The 13,168-nt window shown below is 40.0% G+C and overlaps 3 protein-coding genes across 3 annotated transcripts; 1 reads left to right on the forward strand and 2 right to left on the reverse strand.

Annotated features, from left to right (window-relative positions):
* The first annotated feature begins 2,818 nt into the window (after positions 1–2,818).
* Positions 2,819–7,763, forward strand: dbx2 (developing brain homeobox 2). The gene is made up of 4 exons (XM_079345768.1): positions 2,819–3,593; positions 4,601–4,684; positions 6,527–6,711; positions 7,106–7,763. The coding sequence occupies exons 1-4, from the start codon at positions 3,317–3,319 to the stop codon at positions 7,295–7,297; spliced, it is 738 nt and encodes a 245-aa protein (XP_079201894.1). The 5' UTR covers positions 2,819–3,316; the 3' UTR covers positions 7,298–7,763.
* A 429-nt stretch (positions 7,764–8,192) lies between these two features.
* LOC306825996 (prolactin-like) lies at positions 8,193–9,784 on the reverse strand. The gene is made up of 4 exons (XM_079347001.1): positions 9,569–9,784; positions 9,350–9,451; positions 8,889–9,074; positions 8,193–8,521 (listed from the first exon to the last, which is right to left on the reverse strand). The coding sequence occupies exons 1-4, from the start codon at positions 9,704–9,706 to the stop codon at positions 8,312–8,314; spliced, it is 636 nt and encodes a 211-aa protein (XP_079203127.1). The 5' UTR covers positions 9,707–9,784; the 3' UTR covers positions 8,193–8,311.
* Positions 9,785–10,903: 1,119 nt separating this feature from the next.
* Positions 10,904–12,781, reverse strand: szl (sizzled). Its single transcript, XM_079345767.1, has 4 exons — positions 12,266–12,781; positions 11,998–12,164; positions 11,754–11,846; positions 10,904–11,638 (listed from the first exon to the last, which is right to left on the reverse strand). The coding sequence occupies exons 1-4, from the start codon at positions 12,544–12,546 to the stop codon at positions 11,328–11,330; spliced, it is 852 nt and encodes a 283-aa protein (XP_079201893.1). The 5' UTR covers positions 12,547–12,781; the 3' UTR covers positions 10,904–11,327.
* Between the last annotated feature and the right edge of the window lie 387 nt (positions 12,782–13,168).

Below are 13,168 nucleotides of genomic sequence, written 5' to 3' on the forward strand. Positions count from 1 at the left end.
ATTCCTTTCAATATCACAATTAAACAGCATGACTAGCTTAAGGTGACGTGCTTCTGAAAGAATCTTTGGATATCAAGAAGGCTCTGTGGTAACAGAGAGTAAGGGAAGACAGGCGTGCGTGTATGAAGACAAAAAGAGAAACATGCTTCACCTAGTACTACAGCTTTTGTTTTTTTTCTTGTAAGAGGTCTACAAGTGACAGTGGAGCACAAAAGCAGCTTTATGAGAACAACATATGCAACGAATATTTAGATTGTTTAAAACATTAGAACAAAATTTCAATTTTTTTTCCAATGAATAGATTTCAAATCAATTCTTCAGCATCCTTATAATAAATCTCTCTTATCTCTCTTACGTCTTATCATATTTTTTTTTTTAGGGATTTCATGTTGCAAGTTCACTCTTTTGGGACAACTTTTTCTTTTCTGCTTAAGAGTAGAAATTCCCTAAAAATGGAGACATTTGGAACTCTGTTAATTAGCTCTGTATCCCTCTAAAACTGCTCATCTCTAATGAGTATAACACGCTCCAAAGGCCATATGCTGACATACTTCTTTATGTTTTCTCTTAACTTTGCTACTGCACGACCCCTTGGGTACGAATGAGCGTGCAGGCTTACATCATTATACATAAAACCCCTCTGTTTTTCTCCCTACCCACATCAAAATGAACGAGGTGCATTTAACCAAGTATCCACTTCATTGAAAAACTCCTTCTTTAGGTGGGACAAATTACCGCTTAGTGTATATCAAAGCCTGAAATTGTTTTTTTTTTTTAAAAAGGCCTTTTAAATGGTACTAGCTAAATATGGTCGTAGTCTTCATCGAATCACTGGTATACCATTGGTGAAGTTTTATAGACTGTCCATGCAGCACTGTTGCTCCGCACAGCCACTCCCTCTCCTCCTGGAAAGATGCCTATTGTGAATGTGTGCAGTGAGCTGGCTCATTGGGTCCTCATAGTGAAAGGCCCACAGCCATTCACTCAGCACACAGAAGCTCATTAGAACTCTATAGACACACAATTGTGGGGCTCACATTAGAAACTTCCTCCTCTGGGCCACAGACACCGCACACAAAGTGCCAGTTTGCTGCTAAGCTAAGCGCATTGTCTTCCTGATTCATAGAGCCTGGCCCTCCATTCACGATATTAAGTTCGAGTGGTGGAATATCAATTGCGTGTGCAATGGGCCGGTATCTTTTTAAGAGCTTTAGTGGGGCTCAAAAAAAAAAAAGAAAAGGGATCTCAGCCGGCCTGCAGAGTACTGGCTTTCAACAGGGCCATTGTGAAGATTCTGAAAGAAGGGACCCCTTTTTTCCCTCCACTTCCAAAAAAGAGATGGACATCAAATAAATTCACATGAACTTGCTTCAGGGTGTTTCCAAGACCTACTGTTTAAGAATAGCCTAATTATACCTCCCTCTCCTGGAGGGCTCTTTTAGAATCTGGCTAATTACTAAGTGGTGAATCTTAATGATGATACGCTCTTTGCAATGCCTTTTGAAATGTGCACAAATTCACGTGAGACCGCTTCTGTCTGAAATATCAATAAGCAGAGAAATATGTGGCTTTTACCAGAAGGCCAGCATGGTGTCATTTTCAGGGGATTGTCCCAACTTTTACATTTATCTCACATTCTCGATTGCCCCTGAAAGACTTGTTCAAGTGTGACGAAAGCAAGAATGTATGAAAAAGCCAAGCTAGTAACACTAAATGTTATCACATAAAGCCCCTTGACAACAATCAGGGTCATTTTGAAAGAACAATGACAGTTTGTAACAGCACTAAGGAGTAGCGTACGAATGGCCCTGCACACAACAAACAGCCGCAGGGGGACGATCATAGCCCCTCGTCTATGTGCACCATATTAAACACACACAAAAGTAGAAAGTGCACACAGACAGACTCGCTAACACTCATCATGTGACAGAGCACTATGGCCTTCTCCACCAGTCTGAGGAATAAAACCTCAAATTTGATTACAAGCAACCTTTGGCTCCCTGGCCACCACACAATAGGCTGAGCTGTCTGGGCCAATTTCCATGCTCAGCATGAGGTAACTACACGCGCAGAGCGGCGCTCACAGCCACCCTCCTGCACAGCCCAGCAGACTGGATATGCCTGTTTACTGTGCCTAAACTCTACGTCTGTCGCCCCTCTTGTTGGACTTTCTATTATGATGTTGAGGATCATTAGTTGCAGTGTGAAAGGTTACACAAGCCTCTCGCTGGACGGGTTTGTAACGAAACATCCTGACAAGTATCTGTGTTTCCTTTTTGACCTACAGTTGCAACTTTCTAATGCAGCATATGACAAACTACAATAAAGCCTTGCTCTGGAGGACTATTTAAGTGGTTAAGTGTGCTGCATGAGGCGCTACATAGATCTCTCAGAGCCAAATCCTTCCAGGACGTAAATAGGCTGTTAATGTAAAATTAGAAAGTTTGAGATCTGTCGAATAAATCCCACTGAGTGTTAGCAAAATGAACAAATTAGAAAAGAATGGTTGAACTCCAAAAACAATGTTGCCAATGATATAAAACTTGATGTTGAAGATTTAGATAAACTATAAAAGGAAGCTTTGTATGAATTACTTAAACCATTACCCAAATAAAAGGCTGTAAATCCAAGAAAATCCGTTTTTTTTTTGTCATAATCAGTTTGATGAGTCAAATAACCTAATTCTTTAAAGCGATCTAATCTGATGTTCATTTTTTAGAAAAATATAGTTTTCACCAACTCATTTCCAAGAATTTTATTTTCGTTTTAAAAAGTGATTTCCATAAGTTTTTCAGCATATCTTTGTTTAAACGTTTTTTTTAAAGAATCTGCTATTTAAAAAAGCCTGTTGGGAAATGTTTCTCAAATAAAATGGAGGGAAAGGCCACATTGGAAAGGCGCTGCTCAGGGGTTTGTATGAAGCACAATGGGAGGCTGGAGAAAGGAGAAAACTATTTACTACTGCAGAGGACTATTTGGTGCATGTTAAACTTTGGCCAGCAGTCCATTGTCTCTCATGTCTATCATTTAATAGGCTAGTTGACATAATGAATGAGCCAGACCCACCTTCTGCCACACCAGAAAGGACCCCAGCCTTATCTGAATTGAGAAGCACATTAGAGCCACTCAGCCAATCAGGACACAGCGCCGTGGCAAAGTGCAGGCCCAAAAGAGGAAGAGTAGAGAACTTTTGTTTTCCTCAGTGTTTAATGAAGTTGGCCTGGTCACTCGAGAAGGGATTAAAGGAGAATTTAGTGTCACTGAGCTGTGACTGCTGAAGAGGGCACTCAAGTGTTCGGGTCACTTTGTGAACAGCATGGTCTCAGTCCAGAGCTGCACCAGGAGGAATATGGCTGGCTCTCCTCCGGCGCTGCCAGGCTTCGGAAACTCAGGAAAAAGTTTTCTTATTGACAATCTGCTGCAGTCTCAGACTCCTTCTGCTCGTCAGGATGGGACGGCAGGTGGACACCTGAGACTAGCAGCATGTGAACATCTGAGGAGGACCTGGGGTTGTGAGCACGGAGTCTACAAAAGCCAGGCCCAGAGTCCTCAGCAGGTGAAAGATTTAGGACGACCGCTTCTCCAACACTCAGGTAAACAGATTTTTTCCCCCCAATTAAAACAAAATGTTATCCATCTAGACATTTGATTGACAGATTTGTTTGAGTTTTGTCAAGAATTTCCACAATCATATTTATATATATTTTATAAGCTATTGGGTCATCTAAAGTAGGCTACAAATATTGTTTAAGTTTGTGAAGTACGAAAGATTTTCCGTTTTAGGGCAAGCAATTTGTCTAATATTTGTGGCTACAATTTTACTTGATTACAGTTTATGCTTTGTAAGATATTTGACATATTCAGAATGTCATTTCAACCATTACCTAATTTATTTCAATCAAGCAGAGTAATAGGCGATTAAAATGTCCTCCTTTTCTTTCACATACTTTATTTATGTTCAATGCCTATGCAAAGAAACACTCACAGGCCTTTTCTATTAAATGAAAACTTTAAGAACTGATTTTAATTTCAGTTCTGTGTGGAAATGAATTATAATTAAGTAGTCTAATTTAAGCTACAATTCATGACATCTTACTTTTAATGAATTAATTAATGGCATGTTATTGACTAAAAATGTCATTTATACAACAACAAAAAACCTTTCAAATTGTTGAGTTGTTTACAGTCTTGACAATGAATAAAAAACAGAAAATGGAGTCATTGTAAAACAAACAATAAAAGTTGAATTATAAAGCGTGAGCTAAAGAATTGATGAAGTTTCTAAATGTAGCATTCATTAATAAAGCTACTCTATTTTTCAGTTAATTCGCTTCAAACCAAATATAGTTTGTCTCTTAGATGGGTCGTCTTAAAATCGAATTCAGCAGGTATAACATCCAAATATTAGATGATGTTTATGCATTACTTAAATCTTAACGCCATTGTAAAGAAAAACACTGAGATCAGAGAGAAACAACTGTAAAACTAAGAAAGTCGAACTACAAACAGGCAGTGGTCCAGGAACAGTTCCTTGTGTTTTATGTCTTTCTCACCTGGTTACTATCTATTCGTATCTGACTGTTCCTATCTATCACTGCAGGTGTACTGAGCAGTGTTTTCCTGCAGAGCCCACAGTATCTGCTGGCATGCTGCGGTGGGTCCAGCCCCCCTCCTGTCTTCTCCAGTGAGTGTTTTATGCCTCATCAGCAATGCCTCAGCTACTCTCTAAGCATTAGCAGCAGGGTCTCCCATGCTCTCCACAGCTAATTACTGATGCAATGCCAAAGAGCTAATTCTCTGCTCAACTCTGCACAGCTCTATTCATAACCATTCACGGCTGTTTAGGATGGGGAAGAGGGGTGGGTTGCAAGGCTTTCAAGATTCCCCGGGGCCCCCTATTTTGTACTTGCAAATGCACACTTTTACTAGTGCAAATATGCAAAGCCAATAAACATCTTGTTTTCTGTCATATTGAGATTAAAAGAGAGAATAACCAGATGTGGATTCTTACTGCAGAGCGATAAGCAAGGCAGAGTTTTCAAACGCTTGATCATTTTATTTGATCGTAAATCACAAGAACTTTGAATATATTTATCCATCTTGAGTGGTATTTAAAAACAGCCAGATTGCAGCTTGTTTAAAAAAAAATCCTGAACTATGCTTGAAATGTTAGATTTCATATAATGTAAAACTGTGTTGATACCATTAGTACATCATACCCTGTTAGTATAGGTAAGGCTAGCAGCTGTCATACAATAGCATTGTCTCACAGCAATTGGAAGTTATTAGTTGCAGCAACCTAAGATGCCTGTCAAATGTTGTTGAAAATAGCACAAATCAAAAAGCCCTCATCCCGCAGGTCCCAGGAGTCCTCTTATTGGGTTGACACTTTCCCACAGTGCCCAGCAACACAACAATGCCAAGTCTTGCCGTGACCAATTGGCACTTTCACTCCACCATCCACACGCGACCTTACTGCAATTTTTCACTGCAGCAATGAACTCCGTTTAGCACAAAAAACTTGCCCATTTCTCTACAGAAGAGGGTTGGACCAGGAACATCCCCCAGCCATTGTATGGCTAAAGAGCTTGGTCCACTGACCCCCCCTCTTTTCTCCTGTCCTTCAACTCTCATTCCTGCCCATTGGAGAGACGTGACTAGGACATAAAGCCTTCAATGAAACTGACTTTTATAGACTTATTCGAGCTCATCTTCACATACAAACTGGCTTCATACCTGCAAGTGAAAAGATTTAGTGTTGGGCCACTGAGCGATCGAGTAATGGCATTTCCATTGAACAGCTCTATTGTTGGTATCCCACAGGGCTCCATAGTTGTCCCACTAGGGTAGACACACACGATGCCCAGGAATGACCTGGTAATCAGCTATTTAAGTCAAAGCCATTGAGTCCCAATAGAGAATTGAAAAGCATGTCCAAACCGGTTATGTGCTCCCTAGAGGTGGTCTATGTGCAGATTTGTCGTACAGCTTAAAAAGGCAACATTGAATGGATCGGTTAAATTGTTCCACTTGACTTTTGTTGTGAGTGCACCTGTGAGTGAAGTAGCGTGGGATTGCTCCTCACAGTTCATCAAATCCCTTTTTCTCAGATGAGGTGGCTTTCTTTTCTCTTTAGTCACCCCCAGTTGGTTAAATTGGACAAATAAAGAAAAAAAAAAAGAGAAATCAAAAGTGAGTGATCTTTGGTTGAAAGGACAGGAAATGTGTAATGGTTGGTAAAGTGTAAATACTGATGTGTATAGTAAGGGATTGTCTCTTTAAATAGTAATTACCTAAATCATGAAACAATTGGGAAAATGATAACCAATAGTGTGCTTTGGGGTCTCAAGTCAGCACACAAAATATCTTGTTTCCCTAAATATTTATTGTACTACCACTTTCATGTCATGTTTTATGTTGCCAATGGGAATAACTACTCAATGACACATACTTAATTAATTTGACAAAGCAATTTGGAAAAACCTACTAAAAATAAAATGTGTTTTTTCTTTGATTTATGTTGCAGAGGGGACAAATATTCGAATGTGGTCTTCTGATATAAGCCATAAATCGCGCAGGGGAATCCTTAGGAGGGCAGTATTCTCTGAAGAACAACGGAAGGAACTGGAGAGGACTTTTCGGAGGCAAAAATATATCAGCAAGACCGACCGGAACAAACTGGCGGCTGATCTCAGTCTTAAGGAGTCACAGGTAATTTGAGCAAGAGTTACAACATTTCTTAACAAAAAAATTTGATGAAGATGTTCAAGGGGGTGAATGATACTGGTAATAAAACAAACGATTTCCCATGATTCATTAGCCAGAAGTATTCATGAACAAATTATTAATCCCACAAAGTGACCACCAAAGAAACAGCAACAGCAGAGAAACCAGCTTTAACTACGCATGTACAATGTTAAGAATGAGCACAATATTAATGTGGAGTGTCTTCACTCTAGACTAAGAAAATAAAACTTCTTTGTTAAATAATCCAATTAGCATTTGTTGAACTGAAAAAGCTGGCAGAACTCCATGTATGCCCTTAACAAGGGTTAAAATGGATGGACTGAAGTAAAACGCCTCTCTATTTTTTCATCTTTTCAAGGTCAAGATTTGGTTCCAGAACCGTCGAATGAAGTGGAGGAACTGCAAGGAGAAGGAGGTTCATAACACCCGCTCCCCAATGGATGAGCTCATGGCTCAAGGTCTCGCTCAAGAAGAGGAAGAACCATCACAGAATCACACGGATGAGAAAACAGAGAGATCCGAGCCACAGAAGAGTGACAGGGACACATGAGAGATATGAATGACTACCAAGACTATCAAGTTGACACAAATCTGTATAAAAGGCCACAGCATTGCGATGGTTTTTAAATATGTGGATGTAATACACAGTGTGTGTGAAACTAACAATGGCATTATTAACTTTTCAAAGACTCGTATTATTTTGCTGCATCATAAATGTAATGAGGTGGAACTGCTGCATTATCATCGTCATATGTTTCACTGGTTCAGTAGGCAATTTATCGCTTCATATGCTGACGATTTCCAGGGAAAAAAAATCCCATTCTTCGAAACATGATTCCAGTCAGTTAATAATACAAATGAATCACTTCATCTGATGTGTCTACATGCAAGCTGTTCTGAGAAGCTTTACACTAATACACTGTATATCATTTCAGAGTCAAATTTTGCCTGATATATTTTGTAAATATTTTCCTGAATGCCTGAAATTAACTGTAAATAAAGTGTTTTTAATTCCTAATTCCCATTTTGCTTTACAATGCTGGTCAAAACTATTTACATGTTAATGAACGCTCTATGAAATCTAACAGTCAGAAAACATGAAGAGCTTGTGCTCCACGTTATGAAAAACAGGACAAGAATGATGTTAGGGTTCAAGATATATGTTTTATTCCTTGACCTGTCATGCTCAATGTACAAAAGGTGAAATTATTAACTTTAACAACAACTTCTAATTTCTAATCTTGATCCAAAGGCAGCTGTACTGGTTAAAGATCTTTAAGACGTTTCCCCTCTCCTCCCAAATGTTTCTTCAGATCTTTAACCAGTCAAGCTGCCTTTGGATCACGCTTCGATTCTCCCATCAACTGGATGGATGAGAAGCTAAACAGACACGTTACAATAACTGTTCTGAAACATAACGCTTGAAATTGTTTGAAATGCTTTATATGGGTGTCAGCACATCTAGTTAGAACATGATGCGAAAAACATCATGACAAAACAAAATGACTTTTGCCAAATAACCAAGAAATGAACGATTCTGCACAAGACAGCTTTGCTTTGAGAATTAACAGTCCAGTACAGGGAGGGTAGTGCACTTCAGTATTCGGAGATAATTTTTGACTTTGTTGGAGTCTCTGCGGAAGCAGTAGAGGAGGTCATGATGGTCCATCGAGGTGACGTCTCCTTTTTTGTAGAAAGAAAAGGCAGAGGAGGAGGGCAGAGTCTCAGGAGAGATGTAACCGACAGTTTGACCAAATAGTCCCAATAACTTCATCTGTGGTAGACAGAAGAAACAGTTTTGGATAATAATTATATAAAAATGGCTGCAAAGAGGCGGACTGGAAAAAAAAAATAAGAAGAAGAAAAAGGGGAAGTAAAATAATCGTAAGGGATACAATAGGGTCCTTCGCACTGGTCAATGCTTTGGGCCCTAAAAAAAATTTTGGATTCTGGATTTGTAGACAAAGAAGTAGACACACTGCTGAGTTTTTGCAATAATCACATACAGTTGATGTTTAGAAACTTTGCATTTAATGAAAACCAAAAAGTCAAAATGCAATATGGTGTAATATTGTGTTATTCAAGTCATAATATATTTACTTTAAAGACATCCTGCTCAGTAACCATTTGTGGATCCTTACCTTCTTTGCCATTTTGGCCACTCCATCCCTCAGCTCATGCACCATATCACTTAACTCCAGTGCTTTATTGGAGCTGTAATGGTTAAAGTCTTGATTCTGATCCTGAGACATGCTGCGGCAGAGTTGTGACAGGGGGTCTTCCCAGGCCCCCAGCAGCCTCAGAATCACCTCTGTCAGCTGTTCTCTCTGCAAAGAAAAAAACGGCAGATGGTACAGAATGATAGAGTTGACTAATTAAAGACAATGATCACAAACCAGTTCACCTCAGTGTGCAGTATTTAAACTGTGTAGTTTACAATTATGAAAAATAATATATTATATATACTATTATATTGTACGTTTTCTGTAACTTAACATCATTGCTTGAATACATTTAAATGCATAAAGTGAAATAGTTCAACTTAACTTTTAGGATAATGTATAAATTGTGAAATGTAATAACTGAAAACTGGAACGCTCACCCCGAGCCTCTGTGCATGTTCTTTATCTGCCGGAGTCATTATGCCATATGTGTGGCACTTCTGTTTTCCAAAGAGATGATTGTTTGGAAAGAAATACTGCTCCTATGAAGATGGACACATATCAAATGGATTAACATTAGACATGGCTCACTCACAAATGCGGAATAAACTGAGGTAAAAGTGTGATGGATGAGTGTCATCAGAAACAAAACTACTCACAAATTCAGAGTGCAGATCACTGGAGATGCCGTGCATTCTTGAAGACTGTTGAATGAGCCTGTTGAAGAGATCAGCCAAGGAAGGAACGTGGCATCCAGCCTGTCCAGAGGGACAGATTGGGGAAGTTCCAGTCCTCATGGAAAACTCCAGGTAAAGCAGTGTAAGAACAGCAAGAAGACCTAAAGGAAGAAATGTGTTGCCTTTGATATTTCACAAATAAAAGCTTTAAAAAAAAAAAAGTTTTAATCTTGTCATCTTACCTTTTTTCATGGCTCCTTTCTTGCAGCTGAGCACCAGAAGACAAGTAGAAGGCTTTAATGCTTCCTGAGCAACAGTTGCAGAAGCTCACTCATACACTAATGATGTTGCCAATTCCACAAATAGGTTTATAAAGGAAAATGATACTGATTATTCTGTGTACGTCATACAATATGCTTGGTTTAGTTGTCTATTCAGCCGAGAGAAGACTGATTTAACCCAGGCAGAAAACATTTTACACAATTAAGACCAGAACTCTGTCTCATTAAAGTCATCCAAATAGTTTATTAGATACACAAAAACATTGATGTTGTTGAGCTCAGCTCTTTATTTTAACTCTCTGTTGTTTTAACCAATCCCTAAACTGTGTCGAAATGTTTCTCAAACATTAACAGTGGATTGTTTGTTTTTTTTCAATTTAACAATTTTTAATGTTTATAAATAATGAAGGGAATTTAGAATTATTTATTAATTAGTTTGTTAGAGAACAAGACCGCGAAAGACGTCAGGAGCACAACAAATTAAAAAAAAGGGGCAGTAGAGTAAAAGCTTGTTTAACTGTCCTCGCTTCGGCTATTCTGCTCGTGTGAACAAGGCTGTTCAGATGCAAAGTGAGTGACTCATCTACTCATTAACGTCACATAAGGTCAGTACCACAGGTCGTCTACAGTGAGTACAGTCATGAGTCATTGTAGAAAAACCAACACTTCGTCAGAGCCATGTTCAGGATAATGGCATCGCTAATTAAATTATTATTTCTATGAAATTGTGGTTCACCTCATATTAAAGTTAATGTATTCCTCTTAGGAAGTATTCAATAGGACATGGTCTCTAAAAACGTTCAGTACTTGTGGTGCCTGGTTCTACTCTACAACAGTGAAGCTGTTCTCTGCTCCTCTGTTGGAGTGCCACCTTGTGGTGAAATGCAACTGATTCGATTAGAGTAAGCTCTCACCATCCGTCTCCCACCATATCATGAAATGAATTGTTGACCCAAGGTTCACATAAACTTTAGAGAGGCAGGAGAGGAAAAAATTGTTCTTAGTAAATAAATACAAAAACATACTGACATTGATGATTCCACATAAATACTTTATTGTCATCTTTTCCATCTTTTTTTTTTCATGCATGCAAAAAAAGATGCCATAAATACATCAATATTCTTATAGAAAATAGAATTTGCAATCAATTTACATGAATAATATTTACAGGTTTGAGTGCATTCCATTACTGTGTGCTGTCAGAGCAGGGATGAGGCAGTGAGCTGCTGAGGGAGGCAAAGGGTTTCTATGTCTGAGTCCAGCTCTGTTCTTCCATTGATTTACATTAAACCTACTTTACAATTATTCACACCCAATGCCAACAATGTCTCCAACTCAATCTGCATCCAAGATTTTTTTTTAAATCAAGCATGTGTTTGTTGTGCAATCAAATAGGATTCATTTCCCCATTTGTGATTTTACATATCAAACACAGATCCAGATCTCTAGATTGTCTGCATTCAGCATCTGTGGTGCTTCCACTTACGAGTGGCCACTGCAATGTTGGCATCCTTTTTGTGCCAAGGGAAGAGATTGGTGAGAGCAAGTCTGCCGTCAGGCTGCACAGAACCAGTCAGCACGTACAGTTGTGATCGTCCCGGGCGCACAAGAACACTCGCACATCGGAGATTGATGAGGAGCCACTGCTGGAGAAGATGCCGGGTGTCATAAGGCAGCAGAGGGCCTTGCCGGATAAACTCCACAGGGCCATCAATTTCAAACTCTGGCTCTCCTGTGGGGATGCGATGGCGATGAATTTTGGCAGTCACAGCTGTGGAAAAGAGAAGCAAAATAAATCAATACTCTGGGTTGAAACACAACAACAAAACAAGGCCAGACCAGATATACTACAACCCCCAGCTTACTAAATTCAGTCAAAAACCTACCAAAGTCATGCAGGCAGAAAGCATCAAGGACTGTTTTCATTGGAGGAGCCTCTTCCACAGCAGGGCAGCTCTGGCAGGCAGGTTTGGGCAAATCTGTGATAATAAATAAAATATAATTTAATAAAACGATCAAGCTTTTTACACAAACTATAGGAAATTGCAAAAAACAGAAAAAATACTCAAATGGGTTGACAAGGCACCAGAGTAAAAGAGCTCTTATAATTGGTTTGTGGTCCATGCTTACCTTTGGCAAAGTGGCTAAATTTAGTGTGGGGAGTAAGGCACACGTCTTCCTCGGCAGGAAAGCGGTCACAATCGAGTGCCTCAGGCCAAGGGTGACCCTGGCAGGCGAGCACCGGGGCACAGCTGTCTCTGACTGCCACACACAGACTTCGGCAAGGCTGGATAAAACTGAAGGGAGATGAAAGCCAACATGTTACACAGGGATACGTTTAGAGGATTTCACAGGAAAAAAGATAAATCAGTACAAAGAAATGTAAAAATGTCCTTACGTGTCAAGACAGACGGGGGCGATGAGGGAGCAGAGGAAGGCCTGGGCTTGAGGATGGCAGCCTGTCTGCAACAGGGGTCTCCAGTCCTCTGAACGAGGCACAACTTCACCTTCCAGGTTACTGTGACCTAAAAAGTTGGGCAGCCGCATCTCAGAGTATCCAACATCTTTGCAGACTTTCATCTGGTGGGGTATAGTGACGCAGCGAGTGGACTGGCCCATGTCAAAGGCCATTAATGGAGCGGCCATGGTCAGGAGAGCCAGAGTGAAGAATAGAGCCATACTGCAGTTTCCAAATCCAGAGAGTCAACAAGGAAGAGAAATGAAGTTGCTTGTCCGAGTCTCTCCTCCTCTTGAATGTCTTTGTGGGCACTGCAGCTAGCTTTATATACAGCACGGTCAGCCAGCCCCATCAGTCTGTAAGTCTGTTATCAACTACCTATCAAAGACGCAGAGACGATGCATTTGGAGACAACGGCTTGTTTTGTGATGGCTGCAGACAGGGGGGGGGGGGGGGGGGGGGGGGGGGGGGGTCTTTGTGAGGGGGAATAAGAGAGGGGGGACAATCACAGCCCAGCTTTTACTGAATAGAGACCAGTTACATAAGGCTGAATGGACTTTATTCCCCCAACCATACACCCTTGGTATCAAAAATTAGCAAATAAAGAGGGCAACTCATTTTTTCCCCCCCATCACCCATCTAATGGATGACATTTACTGCTACTACTTTGCACAGTGCTTGCAATATCTGCCTCAGTTGCCTGAATTACCTATTTATTGTGTCCACTCACTGTATACACAGTAAGAGAAAGATCAAGAGACTTTTTTTTTTTTTTTTTTTTTTTTTGCACCTCATGACATCTAAGGAAAATAACTTGACGCTTGGCAGAGGTTCAGACCGTCT

This window comes from Symphodus melops (assembly GCF_947650265.1).
Source record: "Symphodus melops genome assembly, chromosome: 6".
Taxonomy (NCBI): Eukaryota; Metazoa; Chordata; class Actinopteri; order Labriformes; family Labridae; genus Symphodus; species Symphodus melops.